Consider the following 14,220-nt stretch of genomic DNA (forward strand, 5'->3'; position numbering starts at 1 on the left):
AACCAAAATGGGATACACAGCCATCAGAATGGCTAGAATAAAAAACAGTGACAACACCAAATGCTGCTGACATGCAGAGAAACAAGATCATTCGTACGTTACTGGTAGGAATGTAAAATGCTAAAAGCCATCACTTAAACCAGTTTGGTATTTTCTTAAAAAACTAAACATGCAACTACCATATGACCCAGCAAGTGCAGTCCTGGGCATTTATCCCACAGAAATGAAAACTTACATTCAGACAAAAACCTATACATGAATGTTTATAGTAGCTTTATTCCTAATAATAAAAAAAAACTGGCAACAAGTCAGGTGTTAACAGGTGAATGGCGAAACAACCTGTAGTACATCACACCAAGGGATACCACTCAGCAATAAAACAGACTACTACTGATATGCTCAGTAACCTGGATGAGTCTCAGGGAAATTATGCTGAGTGAAAAAAGTCAATCCACAAAACTGTATGATTACATTTACACAGCATTCTTGAAATGACAAAAATATAGAAGTAGAGAACAGATTATAGTAGTTAGAACAGCTAAAGGAGGTGGTGGGAAAAGAGGGAAATGAATATAGCTATAAAAGGGCATCATGAGGGATTCTTTTTTTTAATTATTTTTTTATTAGTTTCTGCTTTATAACAAAGTGAATCAGTCATACATATACATCTGTTCCCCCATCCCTTCCCTCTTGCATCTCCCTCCCTCCCACCCTCCCTATCCCACCCCTCCAGGCGGTCACAAAGCACCGAGCTGATCTCCCTGTGCTATGCGGCTGCTTCCCACTATCTACCTACCTTACATTTGGTACTGTATATATGTCCATGCTTCTCTTTCGCTTTGTCACAGCTTACCCTTCCCCCTCCCCATATCCTCAAGTCCATTCTCAAGTAGGTCTGTGTCTTTATTCCTGTTTTACCCCTAGGTTCTTCATGACATTTTTTTCTTAAATTCCATATATATGTGTTAGCATACTGTATTTGTCTTTCTCTTTCTGACTTACTTCACTCTGTATGACAGACTCTAGGTCTATCCACCTCATTACAAATAGCTCAGTTTCGTTTCCTTTTACGGCTGAGTAATATTCCATTGTATATATGTGCCACATCTTCTTTATCCATTCATCCGATGATGGACACTTAGGTTGTTTCCATCTCCGGGCTACTGTGAATAGAGCTGCAATGAACATTTTGGTACATGTCTCTTTTTGAATTATGGTTTTCGCACGGTATATGCCTAGTAGTGGGATTGCTGGGTCATACGGTAGTTCTATTTTTAGTTTTTTAAGGAACCTCCATACTGTTCTCCATAGTGGCTGTACCAATTCACATTCCCACCAGCAGTGCAAGAGTGTTCCCTTTTCTCCACACCCTCTCCAGCATTTATTGTTTCTAGATTTCTTGATGATGGCCATTCTGACTGGTGTGAGATGATATCTCATTGTAGTTTTGATTTGCATTTCTCTAATGATTAATGATGTTGAGCATTCTTTCATGTGTTTGTTGGCAGTCTGTATATCTTCTTTGGAGAAATGCCTATTTAAGTCTTCTGCCCATTTTTGGATTGGGTTGTTTGTTTTTTTGCTATTGAGCTGCATGAGCTGCTTATAAATTTTGGAGATTAATCCTTTGTCAGTTGCTTCATTTGATATTTTCTCCCATTCTGAGGGTTGTCTTTTGGTCTTGTTTATGGTTTCCTTTGCTGTGCAAAAGCTTTGAAGTTTCATTAGGTCCCATTTGTTTACCTTTGGTTTTATTTCCATTTCTCTAGGAGGTGGGTCAAAAAGGATCTTGCTGTGATTTATGTCATAGAGTGTTCTGCCTATGTTTTCCTCTAAGAGTTTGATAGTTTCTGGCTTTACATTTAGGTCTTTAATCCATTTTGAGCTTATTTTTGTGTATGGTGTTAGGGAGTGATCTAATCTCATACTTTTACATGTCCCTGTCCAGTTTGCCCAGCACCACTTATTGAAGAGGCTGTCCTTTCTCCACCGTACAGTCCTGCCTCCTTTATCAAAGATAAGTTGACCATATGTGCGTGGGTTTATCTCTGGGCTTTCTATCCTGTTCCATTGATCTATCTTTCTGTTTTTGTGCCAGTACCACACTGTCTTGATTACTGTAGCTTTGTAGTATAGTCTGAAGTCAGGGAGCCTGATTCCTCCAGCTCCGTTTTTCGTTCTCAAGATTGCTTTGGCTATTCGGGGTCTTTTGTGTTTCCATACAAATTGTGAAATTTTTTGTTCTAGTTCTGTGAAAAATGCCAGTGGTAGTTTGATAGGGATTGCATTGAATCTGTAGATTGCTTTGGGTAGTAGAGTCATTTTCACAATATTGATTCTTCCAATCCAGAAGCATGGTATATCTCTCCATCTATTTGTATCATCTTTAATTTCTTTCATCAGTGTCTTATAATTTTCTGCATAGAGGTCTTTTGTCTCTTTAGGTAGGTTTATTCCTAGATATTTTATTCTTTTTGTTGCAATGGTAAATGGGAGTATTTTCTTGATTTCACTTTCAGATTTTTCATCATTAGTGTACAGGAATGCCAGAGATTTCTGTCTATTAATTTTGTATCCTGCTACTTTACCAAATTCATTGATTAGCTCTGGTAGTTTTCTGGTAGCATCTTTAGGATTCTCTGTGTATAGTAACATGTCATCTGCAAACAGTGACAGCTTTACTTCTTCTTTTCCAATTTGGATTCCTTTTATTTCCTTTTCTTCTCTGATTGCTGTGGCTAAAACTTCCAAAACTAAGTTGAATAAGAGTGGTGAGAGTGGGCAACCTTGTCTTGTTCCTGATCTTAGTGGAAATGGTTTCAGTGTTTCACCATTGAGGACGATGCTGGCTGTGGGTTTGTCATATATGGCCTTTATTATGTTGAGGAAAGTTCCCTCTATGCCTACTTTCTGCAGGGTTTTTATCATAAATGGGTGTTGAATTTTGTCGAAAGCTTTCTCTGCATCTATTGAGATGATCATATGGTTTTTCTTCTTCAATTTGTTAATATGGTGTATCACATTGATTGATTTGCGTATATTGAAGAATCCCTGCATTCCTGGAATAAACCCCACTTGATCATGGTGTATGATCCTTTTAATGTGCTGTTGATGAAGGATTCTTGATGGAAATGTTTGGTATCTTAATTGTATCGATGTCAACATCCTGGTTGTGATATGGTACTACAGTTTTGCAGGATGTTACCATTGGGGGAAATTGGGTAAAATGTTCAAGGAGTCCTCTCTATTTTTTCTTACAAATGCACTTGAATCTACAATTACTTCAAATATAAACTTTAATTAAGACAAAATTTGAATGATACTGCTTTCGAATAGCATGTACTTAAAAAACAATAAAAAAAAAAAAGCACTTCAGTTTTGTCCATGAAAAGAAATAAATGCCCTTTTTACCATCTAATGTAATATGTCTAATAATTTGAAAACGAGCTATCAAGCAGCATAATTTTGCCTCTGTGGAAGCAAACAAACTTAATACTGAGGAATGTGCAATATGTGTAACACATCTCAAATGTTTCAGAAGTTTTCAATACAATTAACTGTTCTAATACATTGTATAATACATATTATAATTCTGCTCTAATAGCCATACTGACTTGTTTAGTGACCAGATTTCTGGGTTTGAAAATACAGACAGATGTCAAAGGTTGTGCCCTCTCCAAATTTTCCATTAAAGTATACATAAAAATAAAGTACTGAAAAAAATAGTGAATAAATTTTGGTACATTCTCTCAATGGAATGCTACTAACCAATTAAAGATAATTAAAAAGGAATCAATTATTGACATCTATAACAGCACCTACAAGTATCAAAAATACTACATGAGTTAAAGAAGCCAGACACAGAAGAATATATGTTATGATTCAACCTACCTGAAATTTTACAATGGGCAAAAAAATTAAAGCAATAGAAACCAAAACAGTAATGAGGGCAGGAACTCCTCATTCTATGAGGCCAGCATTACCCTGATACCAAAACCACACAAGGACACTACTAAAAAAAGAAAACTACAGGCCAATATTACTTATGAACACAGAAGCAAAAATCCTCAACAAAATGTTAGCAAAGTGAATTCAATAATTCATTAAAAGGATCATACACCATGATCAAGTAGGATTTATTCCAGGGATGCAAGGATGATTCAATATCTGCAAATCAATCAATGTGATACATCACATTAACAGAACAAAGAATAAAAATCATATGATCGTTTCACAAGGTGCAGAAAAAGTGTTTGCCAAAATCCATTTATGATAAAACTCTCAACAAACTGCATATAGAGAGAACATAACCTGAAATAATAAAGGCCATATTTGACAAACCCACAGCTAACATCACACTCAGTGGTGAAAAGCTAGAAGCTTTTCTTCTGAGATCAGGAACAAGACAAGGGTGTCCACTCTTACCACTTTTATTTCAACATAGTATTAGAAGTCCTAGCCACAGCAATCAGACAAGAAAATGAAATAAAAGGAATCTAAATCGGAAAGGAAGAAGTAAAACTGTCACTGTTTGCAGATGACATAATACTATATATAGAAAATCCTAAAGATGTCACAAAAAACTATTAGAATTCATCAAGTTCAGTACAGTTGCAGGATATAAAAATAATATACAGAAATCTTTTGCATTTCTTTACACAAACAACAAACTATCTGAAACAGAAATTAAGAAAACAATCTCATTTACAATTGCATTAAAAAGAATAAAATACCTAGGAATAAACCTAAGGCAAAAGACCTGTGCTCCAAAAGCTATGGCACTGATGAAAGAAACTGAAGATGACACAAACAAATGCAAACAAATGGAAAGATATATTCTGCTCATTGATTGGAAGACTATTGTTAAAATGACCATACTACCCAAGACAATCTACAGATTCAATGCAATCCCTATCAAGATACCAACAACATTTTTCACAGAACTAGAACAAATAATTCTGAAACGTATATGGAAACACAAAAGACCCTGAACAGCCAAAACAATCTTGTTAAGGAAGAACAAAGCTGGAGGTACCATGCACTGATTTCAAACTACACTACAAAGCCACAGTCACCAAAACAGTATGATACTGGAACAAAAAACAGACACATTGATCAATGTAACAGAATAGAGAGCCCAGAAATAAACCCCACATTTATATGGCCAATGAATCTATGACACAGGAGGCGAAAATGTACAATGGGAAAAAGACAGTCTCTTCAATAAATGATGTTGGGAAAACTGCATAGCTACATGGAAAAGAATGAAACTAGACCACTTTCATATACGATATACAGAGATAAACTCAAAATGGATTAAAGACTTGAATTTAAGACCTGAAACCTTAAAACTCCTAGACAAAAACAAAGGCAGTAAGCTCTCTGACATGGGTCTTAGCAATATGTTTTTGGATCTGTCTCCTCAGGCAAGGGCAACAAAAGCAAAAATAAATGGGACTACTTCAAACTAAAAAGCGTTTTGCACAGTGAAGGGAACAATCTAGAAAACTAAAAGGCAATCTAGGGAATGGGAGAAGATTTTCAAATGATATGTCCAATAAAGAGTTAATATACAAAATCTATAAAGAACTCATACAACTCAACAGCAAAAAAAGAAAGAAAAGAAAACACACACACACACACACACACACACACACACACACACACACACAAAACTCAATTAAAAAATGGGCAGAGGACCTGAACAGACGTTTTTCCAAAGAAGATATACAGATGGCCAACAGGCACATGAAAAGATACTCAATATCACTAATCATCAAGGAAATGCAAGTCAAAAGCACACTCAGATATCACCTCACATCTGTAAGAATGCCTATTACCAAAGAGACAACAAATAACAAGGACACAGAGAAAAGGGAACCCTTGTCCACTATTGGTAGGAATGTAAATTGATACAACCATTATGGAAGACAGTATGAAAATTCCTCAAAAATTAAAATCAGAACTATCAATACCATACTATTTAGCAATTCCACTTCTGGGTATTTATCTGAAGAAGACAAAGACACTAATTTGAAAAGATACACGCATTTCCATGTTCATAGCAGCATTACTTACAATAGCAACCTAAGATATGGAAGCAACCTAAGTGTCTATCAATAGATGCATAGATAAAGGGTATGTGGCATATATAAAAATGGAATATTACTCAGCCATAAAAAAACAATAAAATCTTGCCACTTGGGAAAACATGAATGGACCTAGAAATAAGTGAAATAAGTTAGACAGAGGAAGACAAATATCGTATGATTTCACTTTTATGTGGAATCAAACAAAACAAACAAATATAAAAAAAGAAAAACAGACTCATAGATACAGAGAACAAACTGGTGGTTGCCAGAAGGAAAGGGGGTAGGGCAATGTTCAAAAAGGTGAAAGGAAAGGTGAAAGGGATTCAGAAGTCCAATTTACACTTATAAAATAAATAAGTCACAGGGATGTAATGTACTGTATAGGGAATATAGTAATATTGTAATAAATTGTATTGTGACAGTAACCAGACCTACTGTGGTGATCATTTTGTACTGTATAAAAATATTGAATCACTATGTTGTACACCTAAAACTAATTAATATTGTAAATCAATTATACTTCAGTAAATGTGTGTATATATATACACATATATGTATCTTCTATATCTTGCACTGGGAGGTTAACAGATATATACAGCTGTCATAACTCATCAAACTGAATAATTTAAGATTGGTGCATGTTACCACAGGTTATTCTGGAAAAAAATTTTTTGAGAACAATGAAATTATATATTTGTCCAGTACTATGCAAAGGTGCCAGTCTATTTCAAGAGAAAGAGCTTTACATCAAAATGTAAGTCAACTCACTGCTTCCTTCATCAAGAAAGTCTTGCTACAAAAATAGTCACTAAACTGTGTGCTTAGTAACCAAGTTGATTTACATTCTGGTTGAAGCTCTCTATTTCAACACAGGCAGGCCTATAACATACAATTTGATATCAACAGCCACTCAGCTGGGCTAGCAGCCTGTGGGAGAAGGAAGAAAGAAGAAATGGGGCTTAGAGCAAGCTTAAACTTGAAAATCCCTTCCATTCCTTTCAAATTCAAAGGAATTTTGTATTCCATTTCATATCATGTGTTACGGTCTGAATGTCTGTGTGTCCCCAAAACCCCTCCTTTCATGTTAGAGCCATAACCCTCAATGTATTGGGAAATGAAATTTTGGGGGTAATTAGGGTTAGATGATGTCATAAGAGTGGGGCTCTAATGACAGAAACAGTGCCCTTATAAGAAGAGCGTTCTTCCCCTCTCCCCCTCTTCCCTCCACCAGCCCCTACCCCCATGTGAGGACACAGTGAGAAGGTAGCTTTCTGTAAGCAAGGAAGAGAGCCAAGATCAGCTGGCACCTTAATCTTGGACTTCCCAGCCTCCAGAACTGTAAGAAATAAATGTATGTTTGTTAAGCCACTCAGTCTAAGGTATTTTGTTATAGCAGCCCAAGCAGATTAATATGTGTCTTAACATAAAATGGTTTTGAATGACTGGTTAAATACCTTTTTTCACCCAAACTACAAATAAAATTGATATTATGGGAAGATATACCATACTTATCCTAGTTTTAAAAATACCACCCAAGACTGGGGTATCATAATACCTTAAATGGATCAATCACATACCTGTCTATTTTATTTTATTTTATCTTATTTTTTAATTTTATTTATTTATTTTTTAAATTTTCTTTATTTTATTCTGTGCTATTCTATTTATTTATTTCTGGCCTTGCGATGCGGCTTGCAGGATCTTAGGTCCTCTACCAGGGACTGAACTCAGGACCCCAGCAGTGAGAGCCCCGAGTCCTAACCACTGGACCCCCAGGGAATTCCCATGCCTCTTATTTTAAATAGAAAAACAAGGTTTAATTTATGAAAGTGCTCAAACATATCCATTGTAAATATTGGATAATACCCATAATGCAAGAACAGGAGGAAAAAATTACACGCTATTTTGTCTACAAATGGGGGCATTTTCAGCTTCCCTGGTGGCGCAGTGGTTGAGAGTCCGCCTGCCGATGCAGGGGACACGGGTTCATGTCCCGGTCCGGGAAGATCCCACATGCCGCGGAGCGGCTGGGCCCGTGAGCCATGGCCGCTGAGCCTGTGCGTCCAGAGCCTGTGCTCCACAACGGGAGAGGCCACAACAGTGAGAGGCTCGCGTACTGCAAAAAAAAAAAGGGGGGGTGCATTTCAAGGAGTCTTACAAGCCTCATCCAAGTACCTGAGTAAGTTGAATAAAAGGGAAAAAAAATTCTGACTGGATGCTAGAAATTAAGATTTAGATACTCTTCTAGACTCAAAAGGAACACTGATGTCAAGCAACAAAACCTTTGCTTTGCAAAAGGCATGCATGTGTAACTACTGCTCTACTTGGCAAAAAAGTCTCTTGGGGCTCTGTAGGGGGTGGGGGGGAATGCCAAGTGAATTTAAAAACTCAAGGAGAGTACTAATATAAAATAATTTAACCTAATGTAGGTGAGAAATAAGAATCAGTAAAGAAAGGTCAGCTGATAAATAGCCTGTAATAAAAACAACTGTTTCCTGGAAAGCAGACCACTTAACTACTATTACCTCAGCATAACCATGAAGCAAACTATAATCATTCTTACTCTTCATGGTAGAAAGCAGAGAAAGCCTACATGACACTCAGGGAAGTCAAGTGAGTTCTCTTAGAGAAGAACCTAAATTTCTCACTCAATTCATTTACTATTTAAAATGCACCTAGCAGCCACCCCTCAAAAACAAAACAAAATGCAGCCCTGAACTGTCTATGGTGATGACCTATCAATTTACATATCCAGTATGGACCTCTCGCCTCCAACTGCCTATTTAGTATCTCCACCTGCATGTCTCACCTTGTCTCAAAGGAAACATGCCCAGGTCTGAACAGTATCCTGACTTCTTCCCCCAAACTGATCTTCCCAGTCTTCTCCATCTCAGGTAAGAGCTCTTCTGACTTTCTAAGTGCTCGAGATGCTTCTTGGAGGCATCCTTGGCTCTTCTCTTTTTCTCACCCCACACATCTAATCCATCAGCAAATCCTGTCAGCTCTACCTAAAACCTACACCCAGAATCTATTTCTCACACCACTTTCATGGCTTCAACCCTGGTCAAAATGGCCATCATCTCTCTCCTGAATTATGCAGTAGTCCCCTTCTTAGTCTCCCTATTTCCAAGCTCCCTCTACCTCTACAGTCTATTGTACACATAGCAGCCAAGAATGACCTATTCACCTCTCAAAGGCCCCACCTCCAAATACTACCACATTAGGGATTAGGTTTCAACGTATGATTTGCAGGGGGCGGGAGCCAGGACGACACACAGACAAATATTCAGTCTATAGCAACTATCTAACATATTAAATATTTTACTTATTTATCTTATTATGCCTTCCTGTTTAGAGCACAAGCTCCATAAAGCCAAGACTTATCCTTATTTTGTTCACTGCTATTCCCAGAGTCTAGACAATACCTGGCACATAACAGACGCTCACTAATGATTTACTGAATAAAATGATACTTACTAACATAAAATAAGTTCAAAGCAAATACGAGTGATGTTATTTTTCACACAGTACTGAAACTGTTTATTGCTACTTTCTACTAAGACATTTTAGTTTAAGTATGCCAATGCAAATTTACATAACTGTCATAAAACTAGAATATACTCTTTTGCAAAGTGTATTTAAATAAAGGTGTTCCCTCAAGTTTTGTAACCTAAATTATAATTACCTTATTTAAAGCATGTCCAACATGAGGGTCACCATTTGCATAAGGAGGTCCATCGTGAAGACAAAACTCTGTCTTCACTTTTCTTTCTCTTTGCCATGAATAAAGGTCCAAAAATCCACATTTCTGTTTTAAAATAACAATAATGTCTGAACATCATGTAAATACATACTCCTGAATCTTACCATAAATAACAACCAACACTTGCTTATTTCCTATCCCATTCTAACGTATTCAACTCTAAAACACAAATGGTGAGGTTTCTAAAATGCACATCTGAGTATTCATCTTTTAATACTTTTGAATAGCTTCTCCGTAGACTTCAGTTTAAAGTCTAAGTGCTTTATAAACGTATACAGGACCCTACAAAGGTTTAGTACCACTAAGTTCTTGGGCAGTCTCTCAGCACTCCCCACCCTCCGCTCCATGCTGAAGGATCTGTAGATCCCCCATCACTCACACTCACACTCACACTCACACACACACGTACTCACATCTTATTCCTGCTATCCTTTGGCCTCAACACTTGCTACTCTCTTAATTTGGAATAACACTGATTGTAATCCCACTCTCCTTCCCTCACTTGCTGTGTGACCTTGACCAAGTCACTTTGCCTTTGTAGGCCTATTCCCTCATTTGAAAAAAATGTTAATAATATCCAACTCACCGAGCTGGTGTGAAGACTATATGAGAAAATATCTACAACTGTCATAGTTCCAGAAATACAGAAGGTACTGGATAAAACACTTTAAAAAATTAGACGGCCAAAACAGGTTTGTGAGTCTAGAACTCTGAGAGTTGTCATAAGAATACTTAAGCTAAGCATATTTACTTAGACAATATATCCAAAATATCAGGGATTTTAAAGACTCTATAATTACACAAACTAACAAGTGAATCTCTGCCCTTAGAAAATTCAATCTAATACAGGAGACAGGGGCACAGTTTAGGAAGCGGACTCTGAGGAAGTAACCACAGCTACCTGACCCTTCAAACAAGCCATAATTCCAACTAGGGACCTACTGATACCAAGAGTGAGCTTCAACTTCTCATAAGCGAATTTTTATTTATATGTTTACATGTTAATTTACTTTTTAAAAGCCACTGGAAAAGCGTCCAAATTCGACTGGTTCTGTCTAAGCTAAAACTGGGACTTCTATTCCAACCGTGCTGAGCATCGCTGGTTCCCCCTTAGCATTCCGCTCTGGAATCTGCCACCTCTATGGGACTTGCCTAGAGGTTTCTGCACTTCTGTTTTCACCCAATACAACCTGTGGGAAGCGCATGACTTCCACTGACCTGGTCGCAATACCACCGGCCCAAAAGGGCCTGGAGCCTGCGGCCGGGTCCCGCCCCGCCCGGGGTGTAAGTGGCCCAGGCGTGGCTCCGGGAAGGGCCCGTGTCCCCCCTCCCGAGGCCCCCCTCCCGGCCCGCGCCGCGCACAGGCTGGCCCGTACCTGTTGGACCTCCAGCTCCGTGTCGGGCTGCTGGCGGCCCAGCAGCTTCATGGGGAAGCTGGTCTGCGGCAGCAACACCGTGTCCCGATAGCTGCCATTACTCGAATTCTGCAGCTGGTTACTGGCCCCGGTGACTGACCGCACCAAAAGCCTCCTCGTCGCCCCTCGCCAGCCAGGCCGACGAGGAAAGCGGGGCGGCACCCACAAATTCCGGGCCAGGGCCGCTGCCCCCGGCCCGGGAGGGCGCAGCCCCCAATGCATGGCGAGCTAGGCCAACCCCAGGCTCCAGAGAGGCGCCGCGGCCTAGGTTCCGGCCGGGCTCTGGGGAAGACGGACGCCGGAGCACCTGCGAGAGCCTTGCGGGAGTGCGCAAGCGCGGGGCGGGGAAGGGGCGGGGAAGCGAAGGGGGCGGGGTCACGTCCGGGTGCCCGCGGCAACCGTCCCGGATCGGGGCTGATTCCCAGAGGCTGGAGGAGATGGGGCAGGCGCGAGCGGCTCATGTTTCTATCACAGCGGCCTGCCTTTTTAGAAAGTATATTTTCTTTAATCCAGTATAACCCAGATACTATCACTTCAACAGGTAATTAACAAAAATTATAAGTATGATATTTCACATTCTTTCTCTTCATGCTAAGTCTTCGAAATGTGCTATGTATTTTACACATACAGCACATCTCCATTTGGACTAGCAGCTTGCCAAGTGCTCAACAACTACATGGGGCTAGTGGCTACCTTACTGGGAAGCACCGCTTTAGCGAGCACAACCTACCTCCACATAACATGTTGTTGAATGCAACAGTGCTCTCTGTTTACTCCTAAAACCTGCATTGAGCGTACACTGAGCTATCAGAGCAGAAGGCTACTCTCTAGGACTCCCACACACTTCTCTTGCCACCTGTTGGGCTCACAGTCAGTTGTGTTTATCCTTGAACTTATTCATGCCAGTTGTACTCGCTGTGTAATTATACAATTTAATTATAAAAACCAATGGATGGGGGCTTCCCTGGTGGTGCAGTGGTTGAGAGTCCGCCTGCCGATGCAGGGGACACGGGTTCGTGCCCCGGTCCGGGAGGATCCCACATGCCATGGAGCGGCTGGGCCCGTGGGCCATGGCCGCTGGGCCTGCGCGTCTGGAGCCTGTGCTCCGCAACGGGAGGGGCCACGGCGGTGAAAGGCCCGCGTACCGCAAAAAAAAAAAAAAAAAAAAAAAAGGATGGTTAAGATGGTAAATTTTGTTATACTTATTTGTAACATAATAAAATAAATGGTCTGACTTAACTCAGTTATTATGAAAATCAAATGAGATTGTGTAAGTAAAAGTCTTCTCAAACTAGAACTCCATGTAATGGCAGCCGTTTGTTGATAACGCTCTCTGGTGAGGTTTTTTTTTTTTTTTAATAGAAATTATTGTTTCTTTCTAATTACAAAACTTTGGGAGTTACAGAAGAGCACACAAGTGAAAATTGTTCACTAACCACCCTCTCCCCGAAACCAATTTTTTTTTTTTTTAAATTTTGGACCCTGCCACATACAGGATCTTAATTCCCTGACCAGGGATCTAGCCCATGCCCCCTGCATTGGAAGAAAAATAATCCTAACCACTGGGCCACCAGGGAATTCCCAAACCAATTTTTTTTTCTTTAATGAAAACTGAGCTGATGTTCTTAAGAATCTAGTAAAGGCATGTCTCTAAAAAACAAGAACAAACTGCTGTTGAATTAGATGAAGCTAAAACAATTGTAAAGTAGTGGGGAAAACATTGTAAAAAATTTGCAAGTATTCTGCTCTTAGAGTTTTCCTAATTGTCTAACCTACAAAACCAGATGGTGCAGTATGGCTCTGCATTATCAGGAAAGATAAAGCAAAATTCCAATCTGGGGACAGAAACTCTAAGAAAAGGTCTGGACCCTCCTACACTGTTGATGGGAATGTAAATTGGTGCAGCCACTGTGGAAAACAATATGGAGGTTTCTCAAAAATTAAAAACAACAGCCATATGATCCAGCAATTCCACTGCTGGGTATGTATCCGAAAAAAACAAAAACACTAACTGGAAAAGATACATGTGCCCCAATGTTCATAGCTGCATTATTTACAAAATTGTCAAGGTATGTACGCAACGTAACTGTCCATCAACAGATGAATAGATTAGATGTGTTATGTCTATATACAACGGAATACTTCTCGGCCATAAAAAATAATGAAATTTTGCGTTTGCAGCAACATGAATGGACTTGGAGGCCATTATGCTAAGTGAAATAAGTCAGAGAGAGAAAGACAAATACTGTTATGATATCACTTATATGTGGAATCTAAAATATACAATGAACTAGTGAATAAAACAGAAAAGAAGCAGACACATATAGACAGCAAACTAGTGCTTACCAGCAGAGAGAGCGGAAGGGGAAGGGGCAATATAGGAGTAGGGGATAAAGGTTATTATGGGATTATATGAAATCATGTGCAAAATTTTTGAAAATTGTAAAGCACTATAGAATTTAATGAATCTTTTACCCAATAAAAAAAATGGGGCTTCCCTGGTGGCGCAGTGGTTGAGAATCCACCTGCCAATGCAGGGGACATGGGTTCGAGCCCTGGTCCGGGAAGATCCCACATGCGGCAAAGCAACTAAGCCCGTACACCACAACTACTGAGCCTGCGTGCCACAACTACTGAGCTCACATGCCACAACTACTGAAGCCCGCATGCCTAGAGCCCGTGCTCGGCAATGAGAAAAGCCACCACAACGAGAAGCCCGCTCTGCACAACTAGAGAAAGCCTGTGCACAGCAACGAAGACCCAATGCAGCCAAAGATAAAAATAAATAAATTTATTCTTTTAAAAAGTGAAAATAGGGCTTCCCTGGTGGCGCAGTGGTTGAGAGTCCGCCTGCCGATGCAGAGGACACAGGTTCGTGCCCCGGTCCGAGAAGATCCCACATGCCGCGGAGCAGCTGGGCCCGTAAGCCATGGCCGCTGAGCCTGCGCGT

At 39.7% G+C, this 14,220-nt stretch overlaps 1 protein-coding gene across 1 annotated transcript in view; it reads right to left on the minus strand.

Moving 5' to 3' along the window:
• The window catches only part of IARS2 (isoleucyl-tRNA synthetase 2, mitochondrial), a 79,102-nt gene extending 67,519 nt beyond the window's left edge, over nt 1–11,583 (minus strand). Inside the window, exons 1-2 of the mRNA XM_082612081.1 lie at nt 11,232–11,583; nt 9,778–9,900 (exon numbers count right to left, since the gene is read on the minus strand). Of these exons, the coding sequence (XP_082468207.1) occupies nt 9,778–9,900; nt 11,232–11,492 (384 nt within the window). The 5' untranslated portion in view covers nt 11,493–11,583. The remainder of the gene's footprint in view (nt 1–9,777; nt 9,901–11,231) is intronic.
• Between the last annotated feature and the right edge of the window lie 2,637 nt (nt 11,584–14,220).

This window comes from Mesoplodon mirus, assembly GCF_964341445.2.
Source record: "Mesoplodon mirus genome assembly, chromosome: 3".
Classification (NCBI taxonomy): domain Eukaryota; kingdom Metazoa; phylum Chordata; class Mammalia; order Artiodactyla; family Ziphiidae; genus Mesoplodon; species Mesoplodon mirus.